The sequence below is a fragment of the Betta splendens genome, chromosome 9 (assembly GCF_900634795.4).
Source record: "Betta splendens chromosome 9, fBetSpl5.4, whole genome shotgun sequence".
Classification (NCBI taxonomy): domain Eukaryota; kingdom Metazoa; phylum Chordata; class Actinopteri; order Anabantiformes; family Osphronemidae; genus Betta; species Betta splendens.
In genome coordinates this window covers 4,206,814-4,222,873 of record NC_040889.2, presented here as the reverse complement: position 1 = coordinate 4,222,873, position 16,060 = coordinate 4,206,814, and the positions used below count along the sequence as shown (strand labels likewise).

The 16,060-nt window shown below is 45.8% G+C and overlaps 1 protein-coding gene across 2 annotated transcripts in view; it reads left to right on the top strand.

The window, feature by feature from the left end:
• The window catches only part of camk1da (calcium/calmodulin-dependent protein kinase 1Da), a 25,648-nt gene extending 12,196 nt beyond the window's left edge, over window positions 1-13,452 (top strand). The window contains exons 2-12 of one of the 2 annotated variants that reach the window (XR_003786782.3): window positions 57-188; window positions 1,869-1,943; window positions 5,550-5,688; window positions 5,860-5,986; window positions 6,937-7,012; window positions 8,243-8,355; window positions 8,732-8,810; window positions 8,922-9,009; window positions 9,308-9,545; window positions 9,619-11,862; window positions 12,750-13,452. Coding sequence is in view for 1 of the 2 variants with exons in the window: in XM_029160455.3 (XP_029016288.1) it covers window positions 57-188; window positions 1,869-1,943; window positions 5,550-5,688; window positions 5,860-5,986; window positions 6,937-7,012; window positions 8,243-8,355; window positions 8,732-8,810; window positions 8,922-9,009; window positions 9,308-9,545; window positions 9,619-9,743 (1,192 nt within the window). In the remaining variant the exon portion in view is untranslated. Of the gene's footprint in view, window positions 1-56; window positions 189-1,868; window positions 1,944-5,549; window positions 5,689-5,859; window positions 5,987-6,936; window positions 7,013-8,242; window positions 8,356-8,731; window positions 8,811-8,921; window positions 9,010-9,307; window positions 9,546-9,618 lie in introns of both variants that reach the window. The other variant, XM_029160455.3, reaches the window with a different exon arrangement.
• The last annotated feature ends 2,608 nt before the right edge of the window (window positions 13,453-16,060 follow it).

Sequence of the window (16,060 nt, the reverse complement as noted above, 5' to 3'; positions counted from 1 at the left end):
TCTTGAGAATCCAGAAGTTGACATTCTTCTGAATACTCTGACTTATGTGTTCACAGGGGAGCGTTTTCAGAGGTGGTGCTGGCCCAGGAGAAGCTGACAGGACGGATGTTTGCGGTGAAGTGCATCCCCAAAAAGGCTCTAAAGGGGAAGGAGAGTAGCATTGAGAACGAGATCGCTGTGCTGAGAAAGTGAGTGCTATAACACACACACACACACAAGCACATGGCTCCTAATTCCCGGTTACCGGGGCAACTGTGCATCTCGTCTCTTTTCCTTTCATCACGACAGCCCCCCCTCCAAATCCCCAGCCCCCAGGTCACGATCCACAGCCCACCTATCCGGCATATGTATATCACGACTGAAACGCCTGTGCTACAGTGTGCACAACAACTCACTCACTCAGTCACATCTGCAGACCAAGCGACAACGATGCCTGAATTCACGCATCTTTGTAGGTTTGCAGATAAATTAATGAACATTTGAGTTATTGGATTTACTTTACTGGTTATCTTAGGATGCTTGAGGCACAGAGTCTGCAACTCTGGTCCACATCAGCTGGTATTATGCACAGGTGTTTGGACACACGTCATATGCTGCCAGCGTGTGATGCCCTTTATTGCCCATTTGGTAGAATTCTAACATGGAAAGTCCTTGCACGCTGGGATTCATAATAAACAAACCGCTGAAGGAACGTTAAAGTTAAACATGTCTACGTGAATATTCCTGACGATCACATTAGTCAAGAGCGAAATAAAATGTTTTTCTATATTAAATATAAAGGACCCATTAGCTGCTCCATGCAATACAGATGCATTATGTTTTTAAATGCAAAGCATTAGGGAGCATTAGAATCAGCTCCCGTAATGAAGGAGAGACGCGGACATTCATTTACAAATGAGTGTCATTACTGTAAACAAATGAGAGCATCACTTAGCAGCCCGGCAGTATCGACCAGCCTGTGCAGTGTGAGATGCCGGGGTCAGCTGTGAAAGGAACTCGGCTGCCTCCTTTATACCTATTTCTGTTCTTCCCGGATGGACAAACCAGAGGCTTCTAGAAACTCAGCGGGCGGCAAAGGGTGAAAGGACTGACAAAATCATCACAGAATGTGTAAAAGGAAAAAGACTCTGGCGGAGAAACATAGTAAGAAACAAAGTAATAGGGAATCATCATCAGGAATGTCTTTGCAAAATGGAAGAAAAACCATATCGCTGGGCTCAGAGTTGGAAAGGTGAAATGTTAGGGATGTCGCTTCGGAGTGGTAACCGTGGTAACAGTAGCAACACATGACAAACACAAGGGAGGACCATGAATGAATACCCGCAGCATGAAATGTGTAGGAAGGTTTTTTTTTTCTTTTCTGAATGCACCTAAACGCTCTTTGACTGTTTGTTTCAGTCAAGTGCGTGCGTGCGTGTGTGTCTGTGCGTGTCTCTGCCCGCCGTCACGGGGATTACGCACTCCACGATGAGCATTCGAAGCTCACCTGCTGTGCGTGACTGTACAATACGTGTGCGTTTGTGAAAATAATCTCGCTTCATAATTAAATTCTCCAAGGTGCCGCAATGACAAATGTAGTAGAAAACACCCCGATCGCCATGGAGACCGTGGAGAATCCTGGACCAGAGCGTGTGTGTGTGTGTGTGTGTGTGTGTGTGTGTGTGTGTGTGTGGCATGTTCAAATGTTACCACATCTGTTGCTTCAACAATGAAGCAAAGAAGGTGTAGCTTGAGCTTGAAACGCCAGATAGATTAATTGCCTATTAAGTGATTTAGTTCTGCTAATGGGTTTTCGTCAGCGGCCTAAATCCCGGTGCCGCTTCGAAAGACGCCAAAGCCCCACTAATGGTCTGCCTTTTGTTTTGCAGAATCAAGCACGAGAACATCGTGGCACTGGAGGACATCTACGAGAGCCCCGACCACCTCTACCTGATCATGCAGCTGTGAGTCACACATTGTCTACGACTGCGTTTTTAGCATTTAACCTGTCCTCCCGCACACAGTCAATAACCTATACCCACAGCGAGGTCAGCGCTGCTTACGTAGGCCGCGGCGGCGCTCGTCTGCCCGTTTGGCGTCCTTGTCGGAAACATATCAGTCAAGATCAGGTGGAAGTCAGTTGTGGATTACACAACGGTGGCCATGTTTACAATCAGATGTCAGCAGATTGTACATTCATCCGCCACGTGTTCGGTCCTTTTACTTCTCACCTGTGACCTGAATCTGTTTTTGTTGTAGTTTTTTGTTTTTGACACCAGTGGGATTTTCAAAATGAAATGCAAATACAAAATAAAAGCTGCATCTTAAATGGGTTACTGTGCCAGATCTAATCCGAGACAGAAAATCTCATCTGACATATTTGATATTTAATGGTACGAATGAGTAAATGCATGGTATAAGTAATACTATAGCGTATCTGCTGTTTGGGGAAATTAATCGGCCCGTGTCTTTATCGTCTTTATTTGCCTTTAAGCCACTCAAACTTTGACAGAGCTGCGTGTTACATCACCTGAAATCCTCCCGCTGGCCAGACTCCAGTCAAGGGTCTTACTCCGTGTAAGCCGTTTACCTTTGGCTTTAACCTTTGCCTGCGTTTCATGTTGCCATGAATAACCCGGTTACTGATATTGCTGTTTCCTGCTCCGGGCCGACGCCGAGCGTTGGTTACTTTGCAGCTGAAGGTCACACAAGGAGGGAACACGGAGGGAACGTGTCGGCGAAACAGCTGAGCGCTTCGAGGCAGAGTAGAGTTACCGCTCAGAGCTTGAATTGCATTTAGACTGTTTTTAAATTGAAGAAACTGTTTGGCGAGACGATAAAATGTCTTAGGTGCTTGTTTCATTTTCACAGGTTTTCCCAGTGAATAAACCCTCATACTCCTCAAGATGATGCAGTACGTTTTGACAGTACTGTAGTTCTGAAGCTGGTGAATGATTTAACCTGGAAAAGATGTCTCCCATTTTATTGACTCGTGGCAGAGACAATAACAGGAAAGACCCTGTTTGTCTCTCCCCCGTCACACCATCTGCCCTCCGCCTCTCTCACCTCAGTGCTTTCTGTCCTCTCCTCTCGCACCTTATTTCCATCTCCGTCATCTCCTGCACGTCGGCTCCTCGTGTGTGTGTGTGTTTTTCCCCCAGGTACCATCTGCTCATGAATTATGGGTTAGTTGTCATAGTTACAGGGTCAAAGGTAGCATCTGGGTTACAGCATCCTGGAGAAGCGCAGCAGGCGGCGTCATCGGCCTAAGAGATTTGCTGTTGCGTTTCCAAATTTAAAGTGCGCACAAGCTGGTTTGTTAGCGGTTTGTCAGTTTCGGGGGTCCGTTCAGTCAGGCAGGATCTGTTTACAAGCTGATCTTACTTGGGCAACATTTTTGGATAATGATCCAAATCCTGTTTTGAATTTCCACCTTTCACATTAGGGTTATGGCTCTTTAACCTCTGCAGAGCTGCAGCAAAAGGGTTTTCTCCTACAGTACGTGAATTCGTATGAATTACCTAGTCACCGCATTTGTCATGATTACGCGCTTTAAATGAGACATCGGTTTGCTTCTTTTCAGCTGGGAGAAATCTCATTTGGGAGGCAGGATTTTTTTTTTTTTTGCTGTGCACATGCAGCATGGCGGATCGATGCTATCTGACAGCGCTTCCTTCATTCCCATTCATCATAGCTTATCTTACATAAGCTCGACTGCGGGGAGCTAATCAGACCGCGCCATGTTGACAGTTGATGCCCGCCAAGTGCCGTGGGGTGGGGTGGGGGGGGGGCTTTGTATCGATTGCTGTGAATTACATATTAGCAAATGACATGACAAATGTGAGGCGGACGCCGACGGGCACAGAGGGTTTGGGAGCGAGGCCTGTCCGTTCACCTGTAAACAGCGTGCAGTCGCAACAAATAGAAATGTGAGCAGGTTCTAGATAAAACCCGTGGGGTGGTACTGCTTGGCTGGAGTCAGGCGTAGCGGGCCGTGTCGAGCAAAAGCCCTCCAGATCAGAAAGTACTTTTTTAAAGCACACTCCAGGCCCAGCCTCTGTCTGCTCAGGCAGGCAGATCAGAAAGGACAAGGCGATAGACTGGTAGCTGGGATTAAAAAAAAAACAAACAGGCGGCTGGGGATGGATGAATACTGAGACAAATGTTGTTATATATAATGATTATTGTCTGTTTGGTCTGAATCATCATCAATATGTCATTGCTTAGCGCCTGGGAGCCTGTCTGTGTCTTGATAAGCTTTTAACACCAGGTGCACATGAAAATGAGGCACCAACTTCATCATCCTGTGCCTCGAAGTCAGCTCTTGTGTATTGTATTGTATTTATTTATTTGTTTATTTATTTATTAGCGAGTGCGAAGCGAGTTTCTTACAGTTCGAAGGGTCATGGTGCTAAATGAAGGTTTCAAGTGCTTCAGAGAACACAAACTGCAGGTGCGCATATGTCCTTCGACAGCCGAGGGCTTTCCCTCCCCTGGTGGCAATGAATCACCGCAGCGCTCAACAGCTCTGGCAGGACTTGGCCGGACTCTCTGCTCCTCTGACACCCCCCCCGCCATTGAAGAGAGGAATGGAGATTCTATAATAGTAATATAAGGCGAAATAGTGTAAAACTACTGCGGTAGCGGTAGAATGGTACCACCATTCGCATCTTGTTTTTCATGGGAGGTTTTTTGCATGGGAGGTTGGGTGTCGCGATCACAAAATAATGTAATGTCAGTGTGAGTGTGTGTGACTGCCAAGGTCTCCCTCCACAAAAGGCTTACGCAACTGTGCAGCCTGGTGGCTGAGCTGCCTTTGGCTGTGAGTGAGCGTGTGTGTCTGCATGTGCTCCCTGACACCGCCGCCTCTGGAAACCTGAACAAGTCGCCGGCCTCTCTGAGGTGAGGGCGATTAGCAATTTATGCCGATTCTCTTTTCAAATACTTAGACTTCAACTCTAAGCTGGTTCGTCTGTGCCTTCTTGCTTGAGTGTGAACATGCACACTTTTGCTATTACTACTAGAATTAACATTAGTCATATCCTGCCTATGAATTTATTGTTTATCTTTCTACATTAACATGTGCAGGTTCATCTTGGATGGTATTAGAGGTTGGAGTGGGGGTGTTAGCCTCCAGCAGGGGGAGCTATGAGTTTGTAGAGCAGGTGACGAGCCACGTCCCACCTGTACATGTTCATGGACACCTGGACAAGTTACTCTGTGCTACTGGAAGTTACAAAACGTGAAAGAGAGAATGAAAATAAACGTATACTCACCATGCCTTTCTATTTAGTCTTGCTTCTTATTTCTTTACTGTGCTCACTAATCTTAAGCTTCTTTCTACTGTTGCCTTTGAATAGATCAGTTATACTTGAGAAACAGTGAGAACAGAAAAAGAGATTATAAAGCGATCTCAGAAATGAAATAGACTTTATTGCCTGAGTTTTAACTCAGGCAATAAACTCAGCGTATTTCCTGATCATTTGAAAATCCTTATGTTTATATGAGGACAGGTCAGATCCTCAAGGGCCTGTTGCCGCGTGCTGACAGTTTGTGTGCGCATCCTGCAGGGTGTCCGGTGGCGAGCTGTTTGACCGCATCGTGGAAAAGGGATTCTACACGGAGAAGGACGCGAGCACCTTGATCCGGCAAGTCCTGGACGCCGTGAACTACCTGCACAGAATGGGCATCGTGCACCGAGACCTGAAGGTAACGCCCTCCTACAGTGCGTCACAAGCTGCTTGTTTGTCAATGCCACTCTTACTTTACTTACTGCAGCGACTTCAGGCATGCATTGCATTATGGGTCATTTGGGGACTGTTGACTGGCGATTGGGACGCGTGAACTAAATGTTTTTTTCTTTTCTTTGTGTGTCTCCAGCCAGAGAACCTGTTGTATTTTAATCCTCAAGATGAGTCAAAGATCATGATCAGTGACTTTGGCCTCTCCAAGATGGAGGGCAGTGGTGATGTCATGTCCACCGCCTGCGGCACACCAGGATATGTGGGTAAGTTGGTCAGTTAAAAAAACATGGTGTTTATTTACCTCCAGGCACTTTGGATTTAAAACTTCTTTGTATTTTAATAGCTGTGACTAGTTTGGCACTTACTGCCTTGAGGGGATGCTTTAATGAACCATGTATTGATGTTGTGTTCATGTCGGTTTTTAATTTATGCTGATGCTCGGCTGCGTGATCCACCCGACCCGTGTTTTACAGTACTCGGATTTCTGCAGGCACGCATCCAACAAAGCGGATAAAAAATTAAAGCAGTCCATCTGACACCGTTTTGATACGGAGCATTGTGCATACACACAAGCTCGCTCACACACAAATCACGCTTATCAGTCCCTGACAGACATTTCCCCATCGGCAGAGTCGATGCATTCTGTTCTGAGTGTCGGCTGTAGAATCTGTCACCACGTACATATTTTTAATTCAGCGTAGGGAAAAAAATTGGGCCATTTCTGACATTCGTATTCACTGAACGTCTCTAGGAAACTCCGGGCTTGGGCCTCTAACCCGCCTCCGAGGTATAACTTACTCGCTTCGAGTATAAGCGAATGCACACTTTCAATGCATTCAGCTGCGGATATTGGCAAGATGCACCTTTCAGCAAAATACAATCGACGACAAAAGCGACAGCTGTTGAGATATAACAGAGAAATGGAAGAGTCGTCTACTGGTTGACACTTTAGGGCTAGGATGGTTAGGACAGTGGAGATTTGGCAACAGAAAATATATTGCTCTAAGTGGAGCTACAGTATATTAAATACTACTACTACTGTCAATTCTAAACCTAATCAATGACGTGAAGTCTTTTTCAAGGTATTGGCTGGCTTTTATGTCACCATTAGTCTCTCTGATGTCAGGTATATTTGTTATGATGTTATGATTTGTACCTTTTGTGTTGGAAAGTCGACAAGAAACAGAAGACTAACCACCTCTTTGTCTTTCAGCTCCAGAGGTTCTCGCTCAGAAGCCGTACAGCAAAGCAGTGGACTGCTGGTCCATCGGCGTGATCGCCTACATCCTGTAAGCACATTTTTTCTGCCGCGTCACACGATTCGAAACAATAGTAAACAAATACTCCTCAAAGGAGTGAAACAGATTTACTGGATGCGTGGAACCATCTCGAACTCTAAAGCCGATAGCTAAAGGTGTGTGTGTGTGTGTGTGTGTGTGTGTGTGTGTGTGTGTGTGTGTGTGTGTGTGTGTGTGTGCGTGTGTGCGTGTGCGCGCTCCTGCTTCAGTCTGTTTATTTATGTGCACTCTTATCTTGAGCACTTGAGCGTGAGGTCGCCTCCGGGGTCAGGGGTCGAGGGTCAGCGCCAGGTTAATGGAAGGCAGTGCATGGGAGTTGAACAGAGCAGGCTTGTGTAAACTTTTCCAAGCTTTCTGCATTACCTAGTCCTTTTTAGTTCTTCTGTCGTGATGCAATGGAAGGCCGGAGGTGCCATCAAGTAGCTGATGGCACCTTGAACCCAAGGTTTCCTGTCACAGCCGCTGTTTTCAATCTGTGTGCATCATGCCTCCCTCAAGCACAATCCCCAAACTGCATGTGAATCTAAAAAAATGAAACAATCTTCTGATATACTGGTCCTCGTGCACATGGGCGTGCATGTGTGTGTTCCTGCAAAGAGAAGGGGACTCTCCCTGCTGGCAATTAGCGCAATTAGTGTCCGGACTCAGGCCTTGTTAGCTTTTAGCTGCTGCTCAGGTGGAAAGATCAGGTAATCAGCCATGATAATCACCTGGGACCCCGTGTGTGTGCTACAGGACGACTTTTAAGGGCAGGAAAAATAAAAGAGAAGCGCGTCTTCGCACCAGCTGGAACCTTCCTTCCTTCCACCCAGGTGTGTGTGCGTGCTTGTATGTTTAGTGAATGGCCTGAGTGACAGCGGGACCTTTAGCCAAGCTGGAAATAGGGGAGGAAAAACAAACGAGACGCTGTTCTGTCGTCATCTGAAGCCCCCACCCACCCGTTGGTGATCCGCCGACAGCGAGCGTGTGTCTGTGTGTATCGATGGAGAACGGCATTTTAATGAGTTTTTATGAGCATCTAGAACTTGGCAAATGAGGCGCGGATGACGTTCTTGTCAAATTAGCATCTCTTGAGTCAGTGAACTAAAGATCATGTTCATTTATATTCTCTTGTGCATAGCAACAAAAACAAAGAATAGACATTATTTATTATTTATTACGTCAAATAAAGGCTGGTAACGAGTGGGGAAAAAATGGATGAATGAATCTCCTCGTCTGCAGGCTGTGCGGCTACCCGCCGTTCTACGACGAGAACGACTCCAAGCTCTTCGAGCAGATCCTGAAGGCCGACTACGAGTTCGATGCGCCGTACTGGGATGACATATCGGACTCTGGTGAGTCTGCGCTTCCTCCAGTCCAGTGTGAGCGTGTTGTCTTTTCATGGGAGCATTTACTGTTTTCCCCCATCAGTGTTTTTCCACTAAACATCAGCGATCCGCGGCTTTGTGCTGTTCTGTAAGAGTCTCGTAAATCGAAATAAAGGCGCAGCTTTGTCAAAACAAAAGATTTCTCTGGCAGAATTGTTTTTTTAAGGCACACACGCGGCCATTCCAGACTGAAATATCTGAACAAATGTTCAGATGGCTTGCCAAAGACGTTTGTTTTCAGCCTTTATACTCCTCTGTGAATTCATATAACGCGGTTGGATCCGACTAAATCAGCCCTTGAACTGTTTAAAAGTATTGTGTTTATTGCTCCTTTCTTTCTCAGCCAAGGATTTCATCGGCAGCCTGATGGAAAAGGACCCCGTGAAACGCTTCACCTGCGAGCAGGCACTCAGACACCCCTGGTGAGAACCCGCGCCCCACCATGTCAGCGGATAATAACCTGATCGATGTAGCTTGTTATGTAGAGTCAGCTGAGAACGTGACCTTCTTCTATTTGTGTGTGATCGCATCAGGATCGCAGGGGATACGGCGCTTTGCAAGAACATCCATGAGTCAGTCAGCAGGCAGATAAAAAAGAACTTTGCCAAGAGCAAATGGAGGGTGAGTCGCGTTTACTGCCTTGTTCTCATTGTGTTCAAGGATGCTAAAAAAGTGTTACTGAACTCACTCAAGATAAATGAAATGTTGAAAAAAAGACTAGTAAAGCATGTTAGTAATGAAAACCCATCACAAGTGTAAGATTCATTAGTTTTACCCCCTGCTGTTCTGACACCAACAGATCCAGATGTTCATAAAATAAACACAATGCAATGTTAAAATCCCATCTCTCGCCAGCAAACTTTTATGATCACAAACTTTCTGTCTTTATTTGCTCATCGTGTCCTGATCCCCTCCCCAGCAAGCGTTCAATGCCACCGCCGTGGTCCGGCACATGAGGCGGCTGCAGCTGGGCAGCAGCATGGGAAGCAGCGTCAACGCCTCCAACCCGCCAGCCGGGCCCGGCCAGACGCAGATGCAGACGCCGACGCCGACCCAAGGCCAGAGCCAAAACGCGGGCCCGCCGCCGAGCCAGAGCAACGCGGCGGCCGGCAAAACCTCTTCCACAGACAACAACGTAGCAGCTCCACGCAAGGAATGTGAGTATGCGTCAGCCGCCCGCACAAATACTGCAATATGCTGGCGACTGAGCCCCCGCGTCTTGTGTCTCAGGTGTAAACGCACCGGTGACGCCCTGCAGCCTGGCGTCCGCGGCCTCCTCCCCAGCCGCCGGCGCAGAGCTGAGTCGGCCGCATCCCCCGGCGGTCCCAGCCCCGGTGCTCGCCGAGACCAAGTGACGCCAGGTCCCGCGGGGGACCAGCTGGGAGGCCACGGCGCTCTGAAGAGAGAGCGGAGGGCGACGGGGGAGGAAGAAGACCCTCCGTCCCTCCTCCGTCCCTCCTCCTTGGTGCCGCCCAGCCAGTCCCCCGCCCTGCTCCCGGGGGAGCAGAGGACTTTGCCTCCGCCCCACTGCACCACGCCGCTGCGTAGCACCCCCTCCCATACGGCCGGCTGATTCATCGCCGCGGCAACGGGCCGGGGGCGCCTGCTCGGAGCTCAACCTGCCATGGTTCACAGTGGGCCGATGGCAACAACGTTATTGTGTCCATCAACATCCACTTCCCTCTTTAATCTGGTCTTTCCTGCGTCACTTTTTTGCAATTTTGTTTTATTTGAAACTTTAAAGGTGGTATGTGTAACCTTGGAAAGCATATCAATGTCAGACTGATACTGCTATTTCGGTACAACTATTGTAAATGAACGCACAGTAAAGATGCTCAGTCGCCTTTTACTGCATTCTCTTAGTAGTATAACGGTCACTTGGGTCTTAAAACAGTCGAGCTTTCCCTCCCAGTCCGCTCTGACTGGTGTGTAAAATGCAGCAAACTGGCTACTGACTCCAATCACTTGTGCTCAAACCAAAAGAACCGGTTCGCCCCTGCGAAAACACTACACATGGCACCTTTAAGTTTCCTGTGTCTGCGCGGGCTCTTTTGTCCGCTCATGCTTTAAGAAGTGCTTTAAAAGTACCACACGACTGTTGAGATGTAAACACATGAGCAAGCGCTTTATCTTTTTTGCACAGAGAGTCTGTTAAGTTTTAAAACACTTACCACCACTTGTGTTTATCAGAAAGCGATAAACACAAAATATATATATATATATATATATATATATATATATATATATATAACACAGTGGATGTCAGTGTTGTTGTACAGCTTGTTTACTGTTGGAAAGGTTTTGATTTGTTTCTAATTTTTGTTATTTCATATAACTTTTATAACAATGACCCTTTAAGGGACGCACGTACAGGTTATTTTATGAAACATGCAAATCTAGGACATCTTAGTGATGCGTGTTCACCGGAAAGCTGCCTCCGGGTCAGAATATTAGCGACTGACGGTAACTTGCCATTTAACTTCCAAACCAAGGCGGAGCGAACACAGTGTCAGGACATAGGGCGCAATGGAGATGCTGCTTCCTGCCCGTTGTTCCTCCCGCCTCCTCTAATGAAGCCATGATCGTCCAGCTGCTCCCAGTTCAGAGGTGCTCAGGGAAAACTGCAGCCGTACCGTCTTCTAGACCTTGATTTCATGGTATTTTTTTTTCTGTCGCTGTGGTTAAGACGTTAGCATCCATATGCATTACACCACCAAACACTGAGTTTTGGACATGTCACACAATATGTTTTATTTCTTAGTGCTGCTTGGATGTTTTCACACGATCCCTTAATTAAAAGAACCAATTAAGTAGAAAATAGGTCTTGTGTGGGAAGTCATTAACAGCTTGAGGCTTTTTTTTAAACTGCATAACTAAAGTTCACGTCCTTTCTCCTTGATGAGATAATGGCCTTTTGGACCTACAGTAGAGGTAGATGTTCACTGCGTTTGCTGCTCACTCACACATATCAGACTCTCATGGCTTTATTAGATGCAATGCTACAGATCCCTTTATTGTGGAGTGGAGCCAAAAAAGATTTACAGTATAGGGACAATTTGGATCAGAAGCATAAAACTTATTAGGATACAAACAGAGTAAATCTAAGGGCTGAACTCTAACTGCAAATTAATCTGGAAAAAAAGTTATTCACCTCTTTTATTATCTACTGTGCGTACTGTGAGTGGTGCTTTAAAAAAATGCAAATTATTCAGTGGTTTGTTTAATTTAAAATAGGCCACAGTCAAACTCTAAGTAAACAAACAGCTCCTGGCTCATTGCGTCATTCTGTGTGTTAAGCTGCACATATTTGCCTGTTTTGATTTAAGCATCTCTATGCGACAACGAACGTCGGCGAACATGGCTGAGAACGTTGCGCTGACTTTATGCGCAATGTCCCAGCAGCTGCTCCAGCCGCGGTGGCTTTAGATGGAGTCGAAAGAGGAAGGGTGTGTAAGCGAAAGGCGGTTAGTGGAGGTTTGTGTTTGTTTGTTTTTTTATGCGTATGTGTCAATGCGGTCACACGGCTTAATGTTCCTACTTAATTACAATAGCTGTGTGCGTCACACTGCACGACTTTACAGTTGAGCTCTCAGAAGTCTATAATTATTGTGTTGATCTGTACCAAACACTCTCTAGTCAGTCCTCGTCGTAATCTGTGTGTTACTAAGGGAAATGTTCACGCATTCAAGGGCTTTATTCCATGAATCACCTTAATCCGGTCGTTTGCTGTAACCACGTACACGTGCTCATTTAATGCTATGCATTTTTGAACTGTTTCAAAGTGTGTTGTCAGCGGAATCAGGAGACTCGAGGGAAACAGCGGGTGCTGTGTACTGTAGTTGCATGAAAATAAAGGTTGTGCTTTTGGGGAATAGAATATTCTAAGTACGAAACACTGAACCCCAGATTAATGATGAGTCTGTAATGAATATGAATATTAGACGAGCTATGTTGCGAGAGAGGCTTCGTTGCGCTGTGATCGTCCTCGGGTGTGTTTCTTGTTTGCGACATGTTTGAGTGGACCTTCTCTCCCCATCAAGATGCTACTGCGCTGTAAATAGATTGTGAATATGAACGAGCATTAATGAGATAATACTTCTGAATGTTTTGCTGTGCATGCAAAGTGTTAGTCGACAGGGGTGTGTGTGTGCGTGTGCGCGTTAGGGGCGAAGAGCATTGAGGGAAGTTGATTGTATTTTTTTATGGAATGTTTCATGTGTTTTTTCTGAAACAGCTGATTCCCCCCTCCCCACCCTTAACCTCCATCCGTGTTGCATCGCCCTCCTCAGTGTCAGTCCGACTTTGAGAGAAAACTGTCTCATACTAAACTCAGGCTTACGTTTTTTTTGCCATTTGTACAGGAAGAAATCCAAAGCTGTGACCGACGCTCAGAAACACACTGTTACGGGACACGAGGCAGCAATGAGCTGTTCTCATCTGACCCCCCCCCACCCTCCCACACTTTGAGCTCACACTCCACAGAACTTTTTCTAAGAAGGAGAAAAAAAATATATGAAAACACAAGCATGTTTTAACAAAAAAAAGAAGTGCTTCAAGAAATCAATTTTACCATGAGTGTTTGCATTCTCTTATATGCACTTGTATGATGTTCGTATCTCTGTATTATGTAAAGACATGCACAGGCTGAGATGCCGGAGTCCAGGGCAGGGCACAGATTTATACCCCACTTCTCTTTTTATCCATCAGTAGACGCCCTTTAAATTCAACTGGACTGAAGCGAGACACAGTGTTTCCCTGTGGGTGTCAGCTGACTCAGCCGGCTCTGTTTACTCTTTGCATGTGACCACCACTAACTCTCATCCTGTGCACCTGTCGTCATGTTGGCGACACCCCGGGTGTCTGAGCGGGCGCCGCCTGCTGCACTCCCCTGTGCCGTGCTGCGATGAGGACGAGGAGGACTTTTTTCTGTTATGGGGCTTGTATATCGGATGCCTTCGACAATCATGTGCACATATCAAAGTTACCATGACAACACAGGCCGGAAGCGACTTGATTGTGTTTCATTTGTCTTTTTCTCCTGGAATAAATTCTGAAAGACTGTCACATGAGCCGTTAATTTGTGTGCGTGTGTACGTAACATGGATAAAAGATGGGTCTGTTTTATTAACAGCATTTTTGCTAACACTTTTGTACATTGCAACATTGCAACCACTGAGTGACCTTTAGCCTAGTGTTCTATGTAGAGCAGATGTTTAACAATCAGAAGACATGTAACATTTGTTAGCATGTTGTGATATGTTAGCATTTTGTTTGTAGATGTTCGTTTCCCTCTCTACAGATTCTTTTGTACTTATGTGCCAACATTTCTACATAAATCTCAGAAAGAAACTCATGGAAAAAGGCTAAAGAGGCCACTTTTGCTTTTATTTTGAAAATCTGTGGTTTCCTGTTGGCAAAACTCCCACACTCTCTCGCTCTCTATGTACAGTATATATTTGTCCACACTCAATTTGCTCTATTTATGCCTTAAGGCATTGTGCTTGCACGTCAAACCACAGAGGCTCTTCACCGGCGCTGCTTCTATCAACCTCTTGAACTTCACACTCTGGAGGTTTTCTCTCTGCTTTAAATCAAGTCTCACGCCGAGAGGGACTGAGAAAATTGGTTCAATACAATGAATGAAGCACTTCTCCCAATAAACAAAGAATGAAAAAGAGGCAGACTGATGCTTGTAGTAATTACGTGGAGAAGTAGAGAATACTGAGGGGTCTGAGTTTAAAAAGAAAGGGGAGCGTTATCTCTTATTCCTCTTAAGATGAATGGACCTTTGGGAACAACTGGCTTTTTAATTGACTTGGTGATAGTTTTTTGTTGAAGTGGAAATATACCATGAGCAGATTTCGTTTAGTAAATAGGAGTGTGTTTGCTCCAGTGACCTAATGCGCGTTGGTGCCATATCGGAATTTCACCCTCCACTGGCTCCGAACACAAGAGCGAGGAACAATCAGCGGGAGGTGACACACTGTATGAATACAAGACAGAAGAACTGTGGGCGACTTTCTGCCCTTGTTCGCCCCCTTTTGCCTTACATCTTAATAAGCTATTGCACATTTTTTCTCCTCCTCCAAACTAATCACGCTTTGAAAGTTCACTTTTAATTCATAGTCGAGTGGCGGCAGTGACCGAGTGAGTGGCGTTGGCCCGAAGCCTCGTATTTGCTTGTGACGGATTAGCTGTGGTAATATTGGCCTTTTATTAGCAGAGTTTGGCCTACTGAGGCATCCTGTGGTCCTAAGTCATGCGTTCATGCACACACTTCCAACGTGATAGCCTATTGAAAATTATTCATCCTCCTGAATCACACACACATACACTAGAGGTCTTCAGTGGAAAGTGGAAAAGTTTTCCCCATCTCTTTGACGCCTGGGCTGCAGAACAGATACAGAACATTGCTTGTTGACTAGATTTCTCCATCTTTAATTCAGGACTTCTCAGCCCATTCTCTGCTCTCTCTCTCCTACTCCCCTGAAGTGACACATTGTCTTGAGTCACTGTGTTGCAGCATATTCTGTTCTGCTGATTCCAGGGATTTGATGGAGGATGCTGCAGAATGTGAACGTGCAAAACCACCTGTGTCACTGCCAAGATGTTTCTGAATCCAAGCAGCAGGGGGGTGTGTGATGTTACGTATGATGCTAAAATGGCTGGAACGAACAAAAGCAAGGTTGCAGCACTGCTACCTCACCACTCAATACTTTTAAGGCTTCTGAAGCTAAAGTGAAAAGATTCTAGTATATACAAAAGATTTAAAAATCTTAGTAAATGTTAATGGACGCCGGCTGGACAGGAACACAAAGGGAGCAGAACCCTGATGCCAGCAACAGCTAATCATGTACATTAATAATAACTAGTACTTCCTCAAGTTAACACTTGCTTCATATTGAAAAGTGTGTAGTTATTACATTTTAACAAAGCTAAACAGTGTTTTTTTTTTTTTTCGGGTAGCAGCTAATGAATAACAATGACAAGTCTTCACTATATGAGTCAGTCAGTGCGGCAGAGTTTTCGATAATTAGATCCATGTTTGCCTCCCTGCATCCTCGCCCATGCGCCACCCCTGCCCCACATTTGGGTGATTTGTTTTCGTTTTATTGGCTGTGGTCTCGTGATGTGGCGGTAGCTCGCCTCCCTCCAGAGCTGTTTTTTTCCAGACTGTATTAGAGGACGATTTCATCGGCATCCTGCTGGTCAGAACACGGCTGCAAAACACATTCCAGTCACTTGATGGACCAGACACACAGACACACACACACTGGTACTACACATAAGCACGTACAGTGCCTCCTCTGACCTTAACCTCCTTTTACAATTGCTGCATGATGCTTTTTGGAGCTGTGTGTGTGTGTGTGTGTGTGTGTGTGTGTGTGTGTGTGTGTGTGTGTGTGCGTGCGCGTGTGTGTGTGTGTGACTGTTTGTTTTTTGCTCTCCAGTGACCCAGATTTTAATATTCTTTTTCAAAAACATTGTCACATTCACACTGATGTTCGTCCAATCTAAACTGCGTATGCAGGTATAGCTGAAAATTTAAGTTGTAAATGACTGGCCAGAATATAGAAAAGGCCTGCGGTGATTCATCAGTTTCACTGATTTTACAGTACACAACATTTTAGCATATGGAAGAAGTCCAGCTTAAAAACACTGGTGGTTTCCT